Below are 19,359 nucleotides of genomic sequence, written 5' to 3'. Positions count from 1 at the left end.
CCGTCCCTAATTTAGCAATGTAAGACTGGAGGAAAGGCAACTAATCATCACCACCCACTACCAACTCTTGGGCTACTCTTTCACCAACGAACAGTGGGATTGACCATCACATTATAATATTCCCATGACTGAAAGGGTGAGAATATCTGGTGTGACAGGGATTCGAATCCACAACCCTCAGATTACAAGTCAAGTGCCTTAACCACCTGGCCATGCCAGGTCATTTTTGGTTGGATGCACCACCTCATCATCAACAGTCGCTGACACAATTCTCTCTCTCTCTTTTTTTTTTTTTTAATTCCTGAATCAAGTTATATTACCTTCCTTTGTTGCCCATTTCAGATTAATTTTAGAGTTCTATATTTTTACTCATATAAAGATGCTAATGTTTCATATGCATCACACTCCACAATACGTTTTGTATTTTTATATATAAATTTTACTCAAACTAACAATACAATTGAAAATTATTCTTGATACACTAACGTGTTTCCAGTTATAAGAACGTACAGGCTAAATTTTGAAGTATACAAGATACACTTTAAATGTTTTCTTTGAAAACATTTTGAACAAATTCAACAACTGTTCTGGTTGGTCTTCCTGAAAAACAAGAGAAAAATGTTTTAAAAAATTATGAAATTACTCATTAAAAGATGACTTAGAATTATACACAAGAAAATATCTGAACCTTGTCTGGACAGTAATTTAGTACAAGAAATCTTTGCCATATTGATATAGTAGTAACAAAGACTTCATCATCCACTCCAGCTGTGGGTAAACATGTTCTGCTGAAAATTCAAAACCATGAATATCTAGATTCTGATTATAACATCTTTTAATAAAAGAAAATGTTCTAGTGTCTGTTGATTAAGTATTAATTACAAAACATTTTATGTTTTAGAATCTTTCTGTAGTTTGATGTACTTAAAAAAAACTAGCCTTGAAAAGAAACACCAAAAGCAACTGTCACAAGTTTCTTTGTAGGAAGAATACACCCACCTGACATGCCTTTTGACAGGTATGGAACTTCATCCTTATTTTCCATGACACCAGCAATATCTAAGTGTAGCCAGCTGTCAACAGGAACAAATTCCTAAGCAACACAAATGTATTAGGTACCTTATGTCATTAAAAGTTGCAGTCATAACATTTTTATTCATGATATTCTAAAAATGGATACAAAAAACTTAAAATATGAATGTCTGTTAAAATCCCACACTTGGGTACATCAGTTTTTAATTGTTCTTACAAGCTGCTGCTTTTAGAGTAAGGAATAATAGTATTTTAAAGTTTTGATCACTAATGTTATCATTCTCAACAACACAGATTTATAATCAGTGGGTAAAACTAGAAGGAAGTTGATGTTTTTTCTAACTTAAAAAAGCTTTATTAGAGTTCTTTGTAAAGAAAGTGTGAATTTGTAATTGTTGAGAAAGACAATAAAAAATGTTTAACTTTTACTCAAGACTAGTTTGTTAAAACCTTTTTCAGTCATCAAAATTAATTTTATAATTAAAAATTATTTCAAGTAAGAGTGTTATAAGAACATTAATTAAGAAGTTTACCTCCTCATGTCACTTCCAATTACTTGTGACCATTACACTTTATTTATTGATATTAATACACCTGTCACTTGTTGATAAGATCACTTTTATCATATCTTTCTTAGGAACTTTTACCTTCCTTGTAACAGTATGTTTAACATATATTTACACATCTTCTGTCTGGTTGGTGTAATTACATACAAACATTGTCCTGTATAATACTAAGTGTTCATGTTCTCTACAAATAACAAATAGAATTTTGGACAGCCATATCCCTGGCCCATCTGTGATAAAATAAGCTGTGAAGTTTTTGTTTAGGCATGCTTAAACTCTCAGTTTATAATTCATTTGTAAACTTCAACATCTGTGGCTTAGCAGATATCTATAATTCTTCTCGATTCATGTTCTGCTTACCATTCAAGACCATTGACTAAACAGCAGCTATAATCTTGTTTCAAATTATACAGTAGTAGTCTTGCAGACAATGTTTGGTATTTTTTAAAATGAAAAGCAGCCATAGTACTGGCTCTCCTTTTTCAATATAGGGAATATGAAATCCAATACGAAAATTACTTTAAACGCGAAGACTGAAGCAAGAGAAAGGTTTATTTCTCTTTTTACAATCCAGTGGTCATGGAATGTGGTACCAAAAATGTCTGTCATAGTGAATGTGTGGGAGAACTCTGGTCAACTAGATTCTTGGGCTTGGATTCAACTCTTACAAAATTTGGAGACACCCTCTATTTTCTTGCAAATACACATACACATCTAACAAATAAATAATAAAAACAAACCTTCAGAAATGCTGCTGCAGTACAAGATCCAGCTTGCCCCTTGTGTTTTCCAATATTGTTTAAGTCTGCCAAATGAGATTCTGTGACTTGTTTTGTATAATGTTGAAACAATGGCATTCTCCAAACCCTATCACCAGTTTTCATCCCAGCCTAAAATGCAGCAAATAATATATATACATAATAAGAATACATTTTTCCAGTAATTTCATTTCTGATGAAAACCACACTTTACCTGTTTTTTTCACGACTGTTATTAAAAATGAAATAAAGACAAACTAGAAATACGTGTAAATTATATTCAGCGTACCGAGTAACGATTCTGAGGTTTTTGGAAGAAAAAAATTACAAGCATTGTACATGAATTTCTTAACTAAACAGATGCCATCTATACCTTTGCTCAAATACATATACAAATTTTGTATGTATAATCTAAAACAAATCCCATGTTTTTTTCCATTAGCTCTTTAAATGACCTTTCTTTGGTAAGATTAATCTCTTGACATGTGCTTTTCTTTTAATTCCAAGTCAATTCTACTAAGGGAAACTATTAAAAGCCCATATACAGATCCATTCACAAGTTTACTCATTATCTATTTCCTTTTAAATAGAATGACAGGTTTTTTAATTACATCAGGATAGAAAACTTAAAGAAATCAGTTACAAACTAATAAATATTCTAAATACTAATTTATTTAGAAAAAAATTAGAAAACATTTTTTTACTTTATTTATCAGCTGCCACATTTTAAAGGAGTTGGTAAAAACACCAGTTGCACCAGATCCTAAAGCAATCATCATGGCTCCTATAAGAGATACCATATTTATAGGATAACTTTTATATATATAGACACACACACATTGTAGGCTGTGGACAGGAAAGAGTAGGTTGCCATGGAATATTGTGGTTATGAGAATCGAAACTTGCCTAACTCTTCATCACCACCCTTCTTCAGTTGCTTTTTTTAAAACGTTTTTCCTGCAATAAATACTCAGGAGATTCCTGAAAATGTTTGGATCCCATCTCTGCAGTTATATTCTTATATATCACAAATACTCTGTATCTAGGGTACCATTTGTCTCACAAGGTTTAAATTTGATACCAGATTTCGTAAACACACTTGTTATTACAATATTTACAAATGTATTCCATAAGAGGTTTTACCAAACCATTAAAGAAGAGTATTTGTGTGAGGCCAGATTTCAAAATTCAGTTTTGTTATGGGCTAACTGAAGAATATAAACATAAATTCCATATATTATCAATCAGATAAAAATTGAGACACACACACACACAAAGAGAGAGAGAGGTGGAAATGTTCTAATTTCTTTCTGGAGATTGCCTGTTTAATAATGAATCATTTCTGAAAACACAAAGCAGTAATTTAAAACTTAATATCTAACATTAAAGTGAAGGTCAAATGTCAAAAACGGAGCCATTGGTGACCAAGATCTAAAGGATGAACCATATAAAGCAACTGCATTCTTCAAAATGACAATCTCTATAACCTGAGGTTAGAAAATAAAATAAAATTCTGTCAATCATATTTATTTGTTATTGTGATACAAGTTGTAAAAATCCAAAACGAACTATATTAGTTAAAAAATTTACACTTTAAACTAAGACACTAACTTTGGCTTAACACACCATCAGCTTGTACAGCAACCAATGAAAACAAAGAAATGTTTTCAACATTTATGAATTAACTCTTTACCCCTAAAGGTTAAAGTGTACATTTGGAACATTATTTTCAAAATTTGTATTAAATAACATTTTTACTACACTGCTGGCCAAAATCTTAAGGCCAATAAACATAAAGAAAAAATATGCATTTTGCATTGTTAGACTCAACCACTTATTTGAGTAGAGCTTTAAAAGATGAAAATAAGAAAAGGGAAAATAAAAATAAAAACATTTTTAGCATTTAATAGAGAAAATGTGAACACTATGAAATTAGCCTAAATACTAGCTGGACAAAAGTTTGAGACCATACCAAAAAGAAGTCCTAAACAGGGTAGGAAATGCCCAACAAGGTCTCAGTAGTGAGTTGCATGGCCGTCATTGCGAATAACTGCAAACATTCGCTTTGGCATAATCGATATATGCATTTGCAGAAGGCTGGCTGGAATGTTATTCCAAGTGGTAAAGATGGCTTCACGAAGATCATGCATTGTTTGGATTTGATGTCCATTTCTATAGACTTCCCTTGCCATCCACCCCCAAACATTTTCAATGGGATTCAGTTCAGGCAAACACGCTGGATGGTCCAAAAGAATCACGTTATTTACCATGAAAAATTCCTTTGTCCTGCAGGCATTGTGGATTGCAGTGTTGTCCTTCTGAAAGACCCAGTCATTTCCACAGAAGCGAGGGCCTTCAGTCAATAAGGATTCTCTCTCCAACATCCCAATGTAGCCAGCTGCTGTTTGACGCCCCTGTACAACTTGAAGTTCCATTGTTTTATGGAAGGAGAAAGCACTCCAGATCATGATGATGATGGAACCTCCTCCACTGTGTCGTGTAGAAAATGTCTGGTGGAATATCCTTATTGTGCCAATAATGGTGGAAGCCATCTGGATCATCCAGCTTAAGTTTTTTTCTCATCAGAAAACAAAACCTTCATTCATTTTTCTACGTCCCATGTTTGGTGCTTCTCAACAAAGTTTAACTGAGCTGTTTCGTGGTGTGGAAGGAGGCGTGGCCTTTGAAGACGTATTCGGTTTTTAAAGCCTTTCTCTCGAAGATGCAGTCTTATTGTTTTTGAGCTGAATTTTGCATCCATAAGAGCCTTAATCTGGTTCGATGATCGGCTGGTGTCTTGCCAGACAACCCATCAAATCCTTCTGCTCAATGCTGATGAAATTTTCTTGGGCCAACCACTTCAAATTCTTGTTCCGTATCCCTCAGGGTCTTTTAAGAAATTTGCAACAGCAGTTTTACTACGCCCAATCTCACCAGCGATGGCACATTGAGAGAGACCTTGCTTTTGCAGCTCGACAATTCTGCCATGTTCAAACTCTGTCAACTTTTTAGCTGTTGCCATGTTTTTACCCAATGTAACACAGGAGATGTCAGTGGGAGATGTTGACAACACTAATGCTTGAACACAAATGACTAAATTTCGTTACGTGCTTACCGATTAACGCTTCGTTTCAGTATGGTCTTAAACTTTTGACCAACTAGGATTTAGGCTAATTTCATAATGTTCACATTTTCCCTATTAAATGCTAAAAATATTTTTATTTTTATTTTCCCTTTCCTTATTTTCATCTTTTAAAGCTCTACTCAAATAAGTGGTCGAGTTTAACAATGCAAAATGCATATTTTTTCTTTATGTTTATTGCCCTTAAGATTTTGGCCAGCAGTGTACTTATGTCAATGAGACTGGCATCAAAACGTAGTTTATAATCTAAATTTATATATTTTTTAATTTAAAAGGAAATGTACAGAATAAAACATTAAGCATCAGTTTTTGTGTCATGTAACATGTCCAGTTGTGTTATTGCTCAGTTTCTATTTTTGATGCTAACCATACAACATGTACAAGTATCTAACAAATTAGAAACTCGAATTTGTGATATAAACAAGTTAAATATAAAATAAGAACCTCCCACCTCTATCGTTTGCTGAGATATCAACATATTTAGCAAATCTACTAAAGTTGCATTGCCCTTCAAATCAATCATTTGAAAGTTCTTAACTAGTACCACCTACAACTAAGAAGCTCAAGTTCATAGCCAACAGAAAGAGAACTTTCTCCTCTACATAATTCTGACAGTTGTTTATAAGTGACTTGAAGATGAAAGAAAGACTTTTGCCAAAACTGTAGATGTCTGATCAATAAGTCATTTCTCTGAAGAGGAATGGGATTTTGTTCAACCCACATAATTTATTTACAGATACTAATCAATTACAGGGATTCTGAGGATACTAATAATGTAATTTGATATATTTTTTTATATTTCAAAAGTTAATGTTTGAAGCCTACAAAAATTATTTCTACATACCCCATCCACAAGTCTAGACAAGGCTCAGTGATAGTATGTATGCACAAGTACAGAATTTCGTAACATGGTACTCAAAATCAATGTTTTTCAATGTATTTCTCATATACTTTCTAATGTTTTAAGAAATGTAACTAAAATTTAAACAGTTATGAGTAAATAGTAATATATATTTATATACACATATGTAACATATGGCAGCCAAAATAGTATACTTTTGTGGGCTAATACATAGTTAGGCCTACTGCACTTGTGTTATTCTAATTATCTAAAGTGAGGTCAATTTAAAACCACATTATACCACACTCAAAACTTGACAACTTTAAAACTAGATGGTAATAAATTTTATAAATATGTACTCAAATAACACCATATAGGTATGCTGCAAAATTCTACAAAATAACAAATAGATGAGCAGTAGTAGTGAAACATCTGCAATGTAAATGGATCAGAGATGCTCAGAACCTATAATGTTTATTGAACTAGTGCAACTTTGAACCATAATAAATATTTTAACACATTCTAATTGCAATTTATTGTCCTTGGAAATTTGTTTTGTAAGTATTGTAAGAAACATAAACCACTTAGACCAATATTGTGTTCTTGGAGCAAGGACATGTATAAATGACACTTTTCTGTTTTGCATGTAGGTTCTTGCTCTCTAGAGTGTTGTAGGTATTATGGCGTACTGCACAAGGACGGGCTCAGACAACCAGTGATTTGAGCTTTATTTATAGTGGGTTTAACCTTAGATGTTGAAAGTAAAGTAAACACAGAAATTTTTTGGGATATGTTTAACAGTTGAAACTCTTGGGTAAGTACTTTGAAACCTCTTGACTAATAATGAAGATAAGAGGACACAGCTGCTCATTTTATTTGTGATTTTACAATTTTTTTCTTTTCAATATATTCGATGAGTTTTCAACAGACTGAAGAATCAAGTAATAAACGTAATAACAGAAAAAATAAAAAGTTTTACTGAAAAAAGTTATATATTAATTTAAGAGGTTCCAGAGGTTATATAAGTTAAATATGAGATTTTTAAGACAAAGAAAAGTATTTGTAATCTCAAAATGAAAATTACTTTGCTCTCATGCTAGTTAAAAAAGAATTGACAATTTCACAAGCAAATATTAACAAAAAATACTTCATAAAAAATATCTAATTTTTCATGTGCAAAACCCTTGCAATGTTTACAAAAAGTCTACCAAAGTTTGTGAAGATACACTTAATATATTAGAAGTTACTAGTATTTAAACTGTAACAAATAAAATGGTTCTGTGTCATGTCCAATGGGCCTAGCCAGTGTCTGTATATTTAAGAAAGCAGATTAAAAAAAAAGAAAAAAGGGGAGGCCAAGGCTTTCAATGTTTTAATATCCTACCTGTTAAAGTAGCCATGTCTAAAACAGATGAGGGGTTAAAGGAACAAGCATAACAAAGTGCATCAGCTAGAATTAACCTTCCCTCTGCATCTGTATTGTCAACCTGAAATTATTCCAAAAGACACTTACTGAAATGGAAAAAACATGGGTTTGTCACAAAATGTATATGTATTATATATGCACAAACTGTTGAAGACTAAAAATGTCTACATCAGAATCTCTTAAAATGCATCTCAGGTAACTGTTGAAATATTCTTAAAAAAACTGCACCTTACTGATACAAAATGTTTACATAAATATCTTTGATAAAAAAATCACAATACTATAAGCTTACACCAACACAATGTTACCAATAGCTCAATTGTAATTTTATTTTTAAAAGAATTAATAATTCGTTATTTCTGAGAAATTGGATCTAAATGAAAACATTTTTGGTTAATCTCCACAAATTTCAATATACATCATTAAACATTTGAGTTTCACTTAAACCAAAAACTACATCAGGTTTTAAACTAAAGAAAAATTTACTCTTTTTAATTTTTTTCTTAAATAATTTATCATTATAGCTTTGTGAATATTAGCCATCAATTAATCTTGATGGTTTTAAATTATTTGAAATAACATCCACAGCAACAGTTATCTGTAGCCTGTTGTACCTTAGAGAATAAATTCTATTGAACAAGTACAAATTGTTCAATCATTGTATTTAGTATATTAAAATAACAATGAATAGATTCACAGAATGTTTCTAAAAAAACTGATTACTAAAAAAATAGATATGTTATTTTCAAAAAATGGCCAGATGAGAGAATCTTAAAGTTCAGTCATCTTTAATTTTTGAACTACTAACTAAATGGGAGGCAAGCAAGGCAGTAGCAAGAGTCACCAAAAGGGTTTGTCCAGTTTTTCTGAACCAAATAAATGGATTGACTGTTACTTTCATAAGTCATTCAGAACTGAAAGTGGTGAACACATTTAGTACTATCAGGTCTCACACTTTGAATCCTCCAATCTGCAGCCCATTATACAAACTATTTAATAGATCACGTCCAGACCTTAATGGAACAGAGACACAGTAGAGAAAACTTATCTTACAGACAGGATCATGACATGAAAAGTCCAGAGAGTAATACATTTTCACTGATTCTGTGTAAATAATAATGCACACACACATCTATAGTTCACAAGTTTTTCTTAACTGTCTTAACCCAATTTAAAGTATCATGTAAAATGTTTTTGATTAAAAGAAACTTTTGTTGAAGGCTTCTATACAATTTTTATCCGAATGTTTTACTATAGTGTCTGACCTGGATTGTTTTTCCATTCATGGCTGTTACAACATCACCTGGCTTAGATGCTCTTCCACTAGGCATATTTTCACAGAGGGGAATTAAGCCTAGTAAAGAAAGAAATATATTAATTCCATTTCCATTAAGAATGTATATTGAACACAGAAATAATACTGTTCTTTGCACCCACATCCCAATTTGCAAAAATGATGGTTCAAATGAGAGTAAACTTCATGACATCAATATTACATGATACACTGTAGATAATGTTTCATTATATAATCAAGACACTTCTTTTTAGGACTGGGTTGATGCTTCTAAATTTTCTTTCTCCCCCCTACTCAATTTGGTGAGGATTGGGCATCTCCCACTTAAACCATATCTTTCAAGTTGTTTGTTCGCATTTGAATCTTGACACAAATGTTTGCACATGTGAGCTAGAAGAAATTAAGTCACATATTCATATCAGCTGAAGAGACAATTATCTGAGGTTTGTACAACTATTATGGGAATCTTATAAAATTTGATTACATACACATTTTCAAGTGACAGGGATCAAGGTTTCTAGGTGATGAGGAAAAAGAAAAAAACATTGTCAAAATTCAGTGTTGTAATATAGTCTACATTTATTACATCAAAATAAAATACTCCACATAAAAAAATGCACATTAACTTTTTGTAAATGAAACAATGAAAATATACAATTACTTTCTTTTTATAATTGGTACAAAACATTCTATAAGCTTGTTGGTAATTAACTCTGTGTGATTTGTGTTCATATTATGCCACTTTTTTCTGGAAAAACAACAATACTGTTTGTTTGTCTGTTGTTGATCAAAAACTACACAATGTACCATCTATACTCTGCCCACTGAGAGATTGAACTCTGACTTACTGCTGAGCCACCAGGGGTCAAGAAGAATATCATAATAGCAAGAATTCAAAGTAACCTACCAATAACATTGACAGGTGCCTTCAGAGCAGCTAGAGTAAAAATAGTACCAACAGTGCAAGCTGCTCCACCCATGTCTCCTCGCATAGCCTCCATTCCAGCTGCTGGTTTAAGAGATATCCCTCCGCTAAAAAATAATGTACTTTTCAAACCTTCAAAGTACATCTTTACACTGTACACTTCTGTAACAAATTTTAATTTTTCCTCTAAATCCAAAGAGAAAAATAAACATGTCCAATGATACATTATTTCTCTCACTATGGGCTCAGTCTCAAAAACCAACCTTGTAAGCAGTTTATATTTGTCATAGTATTCAAACTATACCTTTTAATACAGGAAATATATCTTCATGAAATTTTGCACCTTATCAGTAAACTTTATAAGGCTTCAGTGCACAATACCAGATTTCACAATACCACAAGTCCTGATTTCCTTGCACAATTTTCATTTCAAAAGTTGACCATCAACATGTAGAATAATATTTATTTTAAGATTAAAAATTTTTATGCATCAAAAAGTTTTCAAATTTCACATGTGAAATCTTTATAACTTCAAGATAGTTTTTTTTTTTTTTAGAAAAACTATATATTTTATCTGTTATTTTCAAGATGTGTAAGTGGAGAGCATATCTCAAACCTCGAATCCTTCAATACACAACCCATTATACGAACTATTTATTAGATCACGTTCAGACCTTAACGGAACAGAGTCACAGTAGAGAAAACTTATCTTACAGACAGGACCATTAAACACTGTATTAATAACCTAATTATTGGTATGGGCTTGGTTGATTTGACCAACCTCGTAACCAACATAAAAGAAATAGGAAATAGACATAAACAACACTTTTTCATTATGGAATTACTACAAATTATAACAAGAAATCACAAATGTTTAGTTTAAACAGCTTAAATCTCTTAATATTATAGAACTAAATTTTTTTTTTTCATTTATCTTTCTGCCATGTCTAATTAACATTACAGAAATTGCAACAATATGATGCACACACAAGCATGTTACAGTATCCAATAGTATAAAACTGGCCTTTAAAAAGTGACCTGGCTTTGATTTATCCCAGTAAACCCCTGCATATTTATTATCACTTGAGAAGCTTTCAAGATGACCTACCTGTCAAATGTAATTCCCTTTCCTACAATGACGAAAGGCCTTGCACCCTTATTGATTCCATGATAGGAAAGCTCTAAGAAAATAGGTGGTTCTTCTGAACCTTTTGCTACACTTAAAAAAGCTCCCATCTTCTTTGATTCTGCCCAAGCTTTGTCCCTACAATTTGAACAGAATTTTATCTCTTTCAACCTTCATTTTAGTTTACATAACAAGTATATTATTTTAATATCTTAAAGAAACCATATGGAAAGAAACACACAAAAAAGAGGTTGAATAATCAGACATCAAATGTTATGATCAAACTATTTTTATTTATATAACTTCGATAAAAAGTAGGTAGGGCACAAACACCTCAAACACCAAATAACTCGTGTTGCGATGCAGGCTTATATTGAAAGATAAATTCAGCCTTTCACCTGAGTAATTTCACTGACAGTAAGAAGCTAATAACTGTGGTTGTTTTAAAAACTTTGCATTATCTATAACTTTATTACTTACTAAAGAATAATTCCAATGACAGTGAGAAATGCTCACTATTTAACTGTAACAAAAAAGTTACTAGCTGGTGTTGGTCTAAAAGCTTTGTGTTATCTGTAGCCTTACTGCTTACTATGGAATAATGGGGGAATATACAAATTAAGAAACAGCCCAATCATTCAGACAGAAACTTGTTGGTGATGCCACAAGCACACAATGAAAATTACTCACACAAGCAACAATTTTAATAACCATATTCAAGAGGTAGCCAGAGCCTTGGTCTTCTTCTGTATGTATAGGATACAAAAATACACAGGAATCAAAGCAGGTTTTACTGGATAAATAAAAGGTTTGTAAAGACAACTATTTTGTTTTTTGAATATCTGCATAAAGCTGTATAATTACCATCTATATTAGATCTTCCTAGCTTTGAACTTAGACAAGAGGGAAGACAGCCAGTCAGCTACCACTAACTCTTGGGTTACTCCAATCAAACAATAGAATTTGACCATCACTACTATCACACAAATATAGCCTTAAAGTGCATAGCTCAGATTTGTAGCAACACAATCTGAAACGCAGACTGACTCAGGTTCACATTCCAGCATGTTACCCATTACAGCAAGCCTTGGCTACTGTACAAAGAAGCATGATCTCATTATATTGTGAGCTGTCAATTCAGAAACATACTTCCAGTTTTGGCTTCCTTAATACAGGAAAGGTACCAATAATGCTGTAAAGTGTGTAGAGATACCTGCTAGAATACATTATCTATAAGCTTGGATGATTTAGACTTGACTTTTGTATGAAGCACAGGAGAACCCAGGTAACAACATTTAAACTTAAGAGTTAAAATAATCTGATTCTAGGCAGAATGAAAAGGTAAAATAAGTGTAAATTTGAATACTCAGAGCAATAACTATAAGTGTGGAAGTCTTGATCAAGTATTATTCTTTAAAAGAACTATTTTCTTTGCTAGTCATACATTTCTGGAATAATTTACGTTAAGATGTTTGTTGTTATTCTAAAGATTTTTCTGATGGTTATTTAAATAAAGTTTAAAATTTCACAAGAATGCTTGTGTTTATTTTTACATGTGAAAAAACCTTGATAGGTTAAACAGTCCTCTAACACCTTGGTCTTTCTCATGTTTTAATCAGATGAGGCTAACAAAGATATGAAACTTGCTACATTTTTAACCTTTTCTGCAAGTTCAAAACATTACTCACGTGATATCATAATAAATAAAATATTTCCCAAGTTTCACCTTCAAACAACGAACACAAAGTGTAAAAAATATCCAAACTATTATTTAATTTTAAATTCTGATTTCATAAATGGAACACAATGATGAGCCCACAATATCTTGACTTTCAGATACACAAGTCAGTCACAGTACAATAGATTAAGAAGTTTAACTTAGTCCAAAACATTATTCAATGAAATATGCAAATATTTAGATTTACTCGTATAGTTAAAAGAATCAAGTGTCATAGCAAGGTAGACTTTAAGTATCTCAAAATCTTGAATAAACCAAAAATAAATTCCACATTCAACAAAATATACACACATAATGTTTAGATAGTCAAGAATAACATTCATATCATGCCAGATAAAAATAAATCCTGAACCTTTTTTATCACAGAAACACCTTTGTCTGATAGGATCGCTTCTGCACGCTCAGCAAATCTGGTAGGAGTCATTAAGTTTGCAGGAGTTTCCATCAAAGTGCGGGCTATGTTTTGACCTTCTGCTCCAGTGAGTCCTCTTTTCCAATATGTTGTTGATCTGGAGTTATTTTAAAGCTTTAATAATATGAAACTACAATGTCACTTTTAATTAACTTATGTCTAATTTAGCTTCGCAGAAAACAAACTTATGTGCTCAGCAACTGGTAGACTAGCCTATACACAAAATGCTAATGCTAGTTCTCAAATACATTTGTTACTAAAACCTTTAAAGCTTTTTTCAAAGTTCTGAATAAATTCCCATTAATGAGTAAGTTACATGATACATGACCTTCAATACAGTTTCATACACACTTTGATAAAAAAGTTAGAAAATATACAACTTTTAGACTCCAGGAGATAGAAAGAGAACATTTAACTGAATCAAAATCTTGCCTTTGCAGCTTCATCAGGGTTATTACATGAAACTGTTTGATATTACAAACAATTTAATCATTCATTTACCCTCTCCAACCACCACCACCACAAACAAAATCTTAAATGTTAACCATACCAGTACTAATTGAGAAACATTATTCAACATTAACAGTTTTACACGAAGAAGCCACAAAGGTAACACATTTATTAAAATAAAAGTTTTATTATAGTTTTATTATAATTATCCAGGGTGTAAAGGTTATTGTTTGTTTTTTGTAACTTGATTATCAAAATTTGCAAATAACTTATAATAATTAATAATTTGAAAGCACCCCTGAACCACATACAGTGCACAAGCTACAAAAAACATTTTAAGTGTTAAAACAAAAGATAAAAGTGAATAGTTCATTTCTATACATAAAAAAATAGAACTCACACTTCCTCTGAATCAAAAAGATGAAGGCCAACTTTAGGTTTCCTAGAAGATTCCTTCTTCAGCTCATCGTAAGTAAAAAGGCAAAGAGAGGCCCCCTCAGCTGCAGCTGAGAAATAAATTGGTAAAATAAAAAATATAATCTAATTTATCCAGAAACATACTGAGAAACTTTCACTGCTAAATTAATTATGAAGAAAATCAAATGCAACATAAGTTAAATAAGTTTCCATCAAAACTTATTATCTGTATTCTCAAAATGGCTGGTATGGATTTTGGCACTTCAATTAAAATAAACTACAGAAAAATATTTCGACCTTCTTAGGTCATCTTCAAGTTGACATTTTTACTTCAAGTGGGTTTCTCATCATCATGAAAAACCTTTGATTTGTTCATTTATAACTAGAATAATGTTCCTGTTGAATTTCTTTTTAATGGTTTTTCTTACTGAAGTAAAAAGTGACAAATAATGGAATTTTTCTGAAAAATGAATTTATAGCAGAAAAATCCCATTTTAATTATTATATACGGAAGGATTGATCTTCGGGTGATTTTGGTAGCAGTCAAAATTTAGTCATTTATTTGATTCTCATTAATATTAACCTCTAATCATAGAAAGATCAGTAAAGATAACTAAAAATATCTTTCTTATGTTCCTACTTGTAAAGGTTAGAATGCATTGTTTAATCAGTCGAGTACTCTTACTGTTAACAAAAGTTTTGGCTGCAATCCCAATATATAATGTGCTTTGACAGTCAGAGATTTAAGATTGTCCTACATACACATATTAAGCTAACAATTCAAAAGTCACAACATTCAGTATATAAATTACTATAACCAACACTCTTAATGAAAGTAGAAATAATTAGATGATATGGTATACCTTACTTATGAAACACAAACACAAGCTGCTTGTTTGGGATACATGTTTTTGAATCATTACTAAAACCACAATATAAAAATTTATATATGTTTATAGTACCCTGTTACAACCCAAGTTCAGTAACACAGCAAATTAGTATAAACCACTCTTTCTGAAGTGAAAGTTCAAATTTTATTTTTACAAATTAAGAAATTTCACCCTGAACTGTTATGACAGCAACTAAGTCATATATTACCCAAATGATGTTGGTATAATACACTAATCAGCATTCTTAACACAATTAATTCATACCTTCTGCATTGCCACAAGAATCAACAAAGGCCTCTGTGACTCCAAGCTCTTGTAATTGCTTTACTCCACCTACCAGAGCATATCTTCATTAATTACATTATTTGGTGTTACAGTAAATTGCTTGGTTTATAATCTATAAAGTAAAACACCTTAAACCTTAATAGTTTCATAATATTTATCAAATTCATTAAATAATTTTTCATTAATATAAAATAATTATTTTATAAATAGCTCCAATGGTTTATTTGTTTGATTTCACACAAAGCTATACAAAGGCTTTAGCAATCCCTGATCTTGAAGAAGTGATAAACTAAAGGATTTGTCTGTTTGTTTTTGAATTTCGTGCAAAGCTGTGCAAGGGCTCTCTGCGCTAGCCGTCCCTAATTTATCAGTGTAAGACCAGAGGGAAGGCAGCTAGTCATCACCACCAAATGCCAACTGTTTGTCTACTCTTTTACCAATAAATAGTGGGATTGACCATCACATTATAATGTTCCCACAGCTGGAAGGGTGAGCATGTTTGGTACAAAGGGGATTCGAAACCAAAATCAGATTACGATTCTAGTGCCTCAACTACCTGGCCATGTCAAACCAAACTATAGGGAAGGCAGTTAGTCAAGTTAATCAACATCACCCACCATCAACTCATGGGCTCTTCTTAATAGATAGAAAAGCAGAATCTGACTACTGCTTGCGTAAAAACAAATCCTTTATGTTATTTATCATTTAACATTTTATTTACCTTTAAGGTGTCAATAAATTATTAATACACTTAACCATCATTTTTCACATTGGAAAACTTTCAAACATCTCTTTAAAAAAATTTAAAAGAACATTTCAGTTACATTAAAACTTAAAAACAAGTAATTATAATTTGTTCTCAATTGTGAAATCGGTAATGAGAAACAGTACTTGTCTTTATAACTCTTTCTCAGGTGGAAACATTTATCCTACCAAATAAAAAGGTTGTGTTTGAAAAATATGTACAAAGATTTTCTATTTTATAACTGAAATAAACAATTAAGAAGAAAAGTCTTCAATAAAGTTCAGATACCAACTTTACAATATTTTAAAACATTAGTAATTGTCACATAAATAAATTACTTATTCTTTCCTAATCTAGACTAAGAATTTAAAATATTAATCATTATACAAAATTAACTGTTTTTTTATTTTTTTTACTACATTTGTAACCTTACCTTTTTATCCTAGCAATCTATTTATTTTAATAACAAAACGTTTTCCCATACCTGAAACACCAATTCGAATGTTCTCACTCTGTTCTTCAATCTCTTCAAGTTCATTAAATCCAGCATTTTTTGGACCAAGACTGACGACAGAAACACATGGATATTCCTAGGAAAAAAACAAATGTATTGCATACTACCTTAAAATAAAATATTTCTTTAAGATTAATTATAAACTTTTTTCAGAATTTAATTAAATAATATTACATTTTTAAGTGTCTTGATGAGCTTTACAACATAAACAAGAATAATAAAATCATTTAATAATTTCTTCAAATTAAATTATATAACATCTTTTGAAGTGAAAAAAATTGAGATAGAAATATTTGTCTTTTGTAATTATCTGCATATGTATTTAAAAAATTATGATTAGTTGAAAGATATTTTCAAATTACCTGATCCAATCCATAAAATATTCTGTTTTTTCCTTTTTTAAGAGATGAACCTGACCTGAAAGGACAACCAATTTTAAAATACAGAAATGACTCATTCAGTTACTTTCAAACATAGTTAAATTACATTATAAAATGCTAATTCTCTTTTACTTAATACTCTATAAGACTACAGAAGTTTGCTTTTATGTTAGGGTGAAGCAGCAGTGAAATGGGTATATTTTACTTTGGTAAAAGTTAATTGACTAGCCACCACTCTTTTATTTTGAAGATATTTATCAAAAATAGTAGCTATATACATATATACTGGTTTTCCACAGTGTTGTATCTAATTTTGTACAGAATTATATAAAAATAGTACTTCACAAATTTTTCTTTTAGAATGTCCTGAAATAGGTTGAAATAATTTTCAAATCCTTAACTACAACTAATGTCATACTTAAACAGGTTTTATAGTAATTTGTATTTAATTTTATGCTTTGTTATGATATAAACATAAAAATAAAATTGGGTTGAATGGGTATAGCAGTATTTCTTATTAAAAAGTACAAGAGTTATCACAGGAACCATAAAATATTATTTCTCTGATACAATATTAAAATATACATGTACAAAAATGAAGTATAAAACTATACAAATCAACAAATTATGGGGAAAAAATAAATAAAAAAACCAACTCAATTCATCCCACTCTGTCAAAGTTAATTAGTTTTGAAAATGCACAGTAGATGTCTTATGCCTACTAAATACATCATTCTCTAAAAATAGTCATTTTGTATGTTAAAATAAATTTGCAATGAAAATGTCTCAATTTTTTAATATTCCTTACAACATAATTTAAATTGTTCTTTTACTGAAAATTTCATTGCTGTCAAAGACAAGAAAATATGTTTTCCACAATACAGAAAGTATTACATAATTATCCTAAGATTGCTTAATAAATCTTTTCCACAACTAAAAATTTATAACTCACAAATTTAAATGTTCTTGTAACTTCCCATTGGTCACTTTGTTAAATTTATCAGCTGAGGATGTAAATATAATGCCTTCACCTTCTTGTTTTTCATAAACTCCAAGGACTAAACCACGTTTCTAAAATAGACAATTTTAATTATCAGCAAACTAAGTGACAGGTCCAAGAATATAGACTTAACTAATTATTGACTTAACACAGAATGTGTTAAGATATTTTAACTTTACATTATATAATAAAGTTTAGAATCTTAATATACGTTAAAAACCCTTGAATTTATAGACTTTGAAAATTAATTATCCTTGGATTAAGAAAAGAGTGGGTATGATATTCACCATGTACAAGATGAGTAAAAGCTTTGTTCGTAAACGTGAGGTTGGGAAACAGAGTGTAGGAAAAATTGAGATGACAGAAAATGCTCTATTCCGTATACCGAATAAAATTTCAATATAAACAGAATATATCAACTACATGTTTGCTACAGACCGGAGGTTCTCTTTCTTGATCGTTTGATTTGGTGCTGTAAGTCTGAAAAGATTCATTTCTTGCACTTGTTAATCTTTGAAATGTCAAGTATCCAAGTCTTTTCCAGCCCCTTGATGTTAAAATCCTTGTACAAATCATATTAATTAACGTTAATAAAATTATATTACTTTTGGTAAAATGAAATAGACAAATCGCGATCACTCTCCTTTCAACTTTAATTTTTTGTATACATGGCGCATTCACACATGTTACATGTGAATTACAACTCGTAATTCTTTAGCGCGTCCTCTGCTGCACAGGAATTGAAAAAGTTAGCAATTTTGTTATATATATATAACATATAGAGAGAAATATTAAAAACTATTACACACATGTATAAATATACTTTATTATAAAACCTTACGTCCCTAAATTAAAATGCATATATGTTTTTATATAATTTATTATATACATATGTCTAAGTATTAGTTGATATAGTCTCGCTCATAATAACACAAGCCTGCGAATTTAAACTTCGTAAAAGTTTTGGTTTTAATAAAGGATTTTCTATAATCTAACTACGCAGATTTCGAAATTAACATTTTTTTAATCACGTAATGATTTTATGTAAATTGGGAAGAAAAAACTCTTGCTCAGATCATATTATTATTTTTTAACCTAAAGATGACCTAGGAAGGTCGAAACATTGTTCTCTCCTTATCAATAAAAGTGTTAATACCTGTACCAGCCGTTCTGAGATGCAAATTATAATTTCATTTTCTACAATGAATATTTTTTTTATATTTGCCAACAAAAATACAAACAATCTGAAGAAAATGGTAGATTAGTGATGTCAAACTAATATGCATCCCCATTCATTTTAAAATATTTTTTATGAAAACTATATTTTAGTCACAAAACCACGTGATTTGGTCTTTCTTTTATGTTTCATGTTTGGAGCACTTGGTTTCAATGACCACAAGTAATCAATCATCGTATTG

The 19,359-nt window shown here is 30.8% G+C and overlaps 1 protein-coding gene across 2 annotated transcripts; it reads right to left on the bottom strand.

Moving 5' to 3' along the window:
• Nucleotides 1-416: 416 nt before the first annotated feature.
• Nucleotides 417-18,664, bottom strand: LOC143253896 (cytosol aminopeptidase-like). 2 transcript variants are annotated; one of them, XM_076508451.1, is made up of 15 exons: nucleotides 18,380-18,664; nucleotides 17,894-18,012; nucleotides 16,924-16,978; nucleotides 16,532-16,637; nucleotides 15,282-15,350; nucleotides 14,111-14,216; nucleotides 13,204-13,357; nucleotides 11,093-11,250; nucleotides 9,967-10,091; nucleotides 9,031-9,119; nucleotides 7,724-7,826; nucleotides 3,061-3,140; nucleotides 2,339-2,488; nucleotides 1,000-1,093; nucleotides 417-600 (listed from the first exon to the last, which is right to left on the bottom strand). In XM_076508451.1, the coding sequence occupies exons 1-15, from the start codon at nucleotides 18,515-18,517 to the stop codon at nucleotides 542-544; spliced, it is 1,605 nt and encodes a 534-aa protein (XP_076364566.1). In that variant the 5' UTR covers nucleotides 18,518-18,664; the 3' UTR covers nucleotides 417-541. The 2 variants fall into 2 exon arrangements, with proteins under 2 accessions (XP_076364566.1, XP_076364567.1); XM_076508452.1 differs by lacking the exon at nucleotides 15,282-15,350 and having other exon boundaries at nucleotides 18,380-18,659.
• Between the last annotated feature and the right edge of the window lie 695 nt (nucleotides 18,665-19,359).

The sequence above is a fragment of the Tachypleus tridentatus genome, chromosome 6, assembly GCF_004210375.1.
Source record: "Tachypleus tridentatus isolate NWPU-2018 chromosome 6, ASM421037v1, whole genome shotgun sequence".
Lineage (NCBI taxonomy): Eukaryota > Metazoa > Arthropoda > Merostomata > Xiphosura > Limulidae > Tachypleus > Tachypleus tridentatus.
The sequence above is the reverse complement of the archived record's forward strand: the minus strand, read 5'-3'. Positions and strand labels throughout refer to the sequence as shown.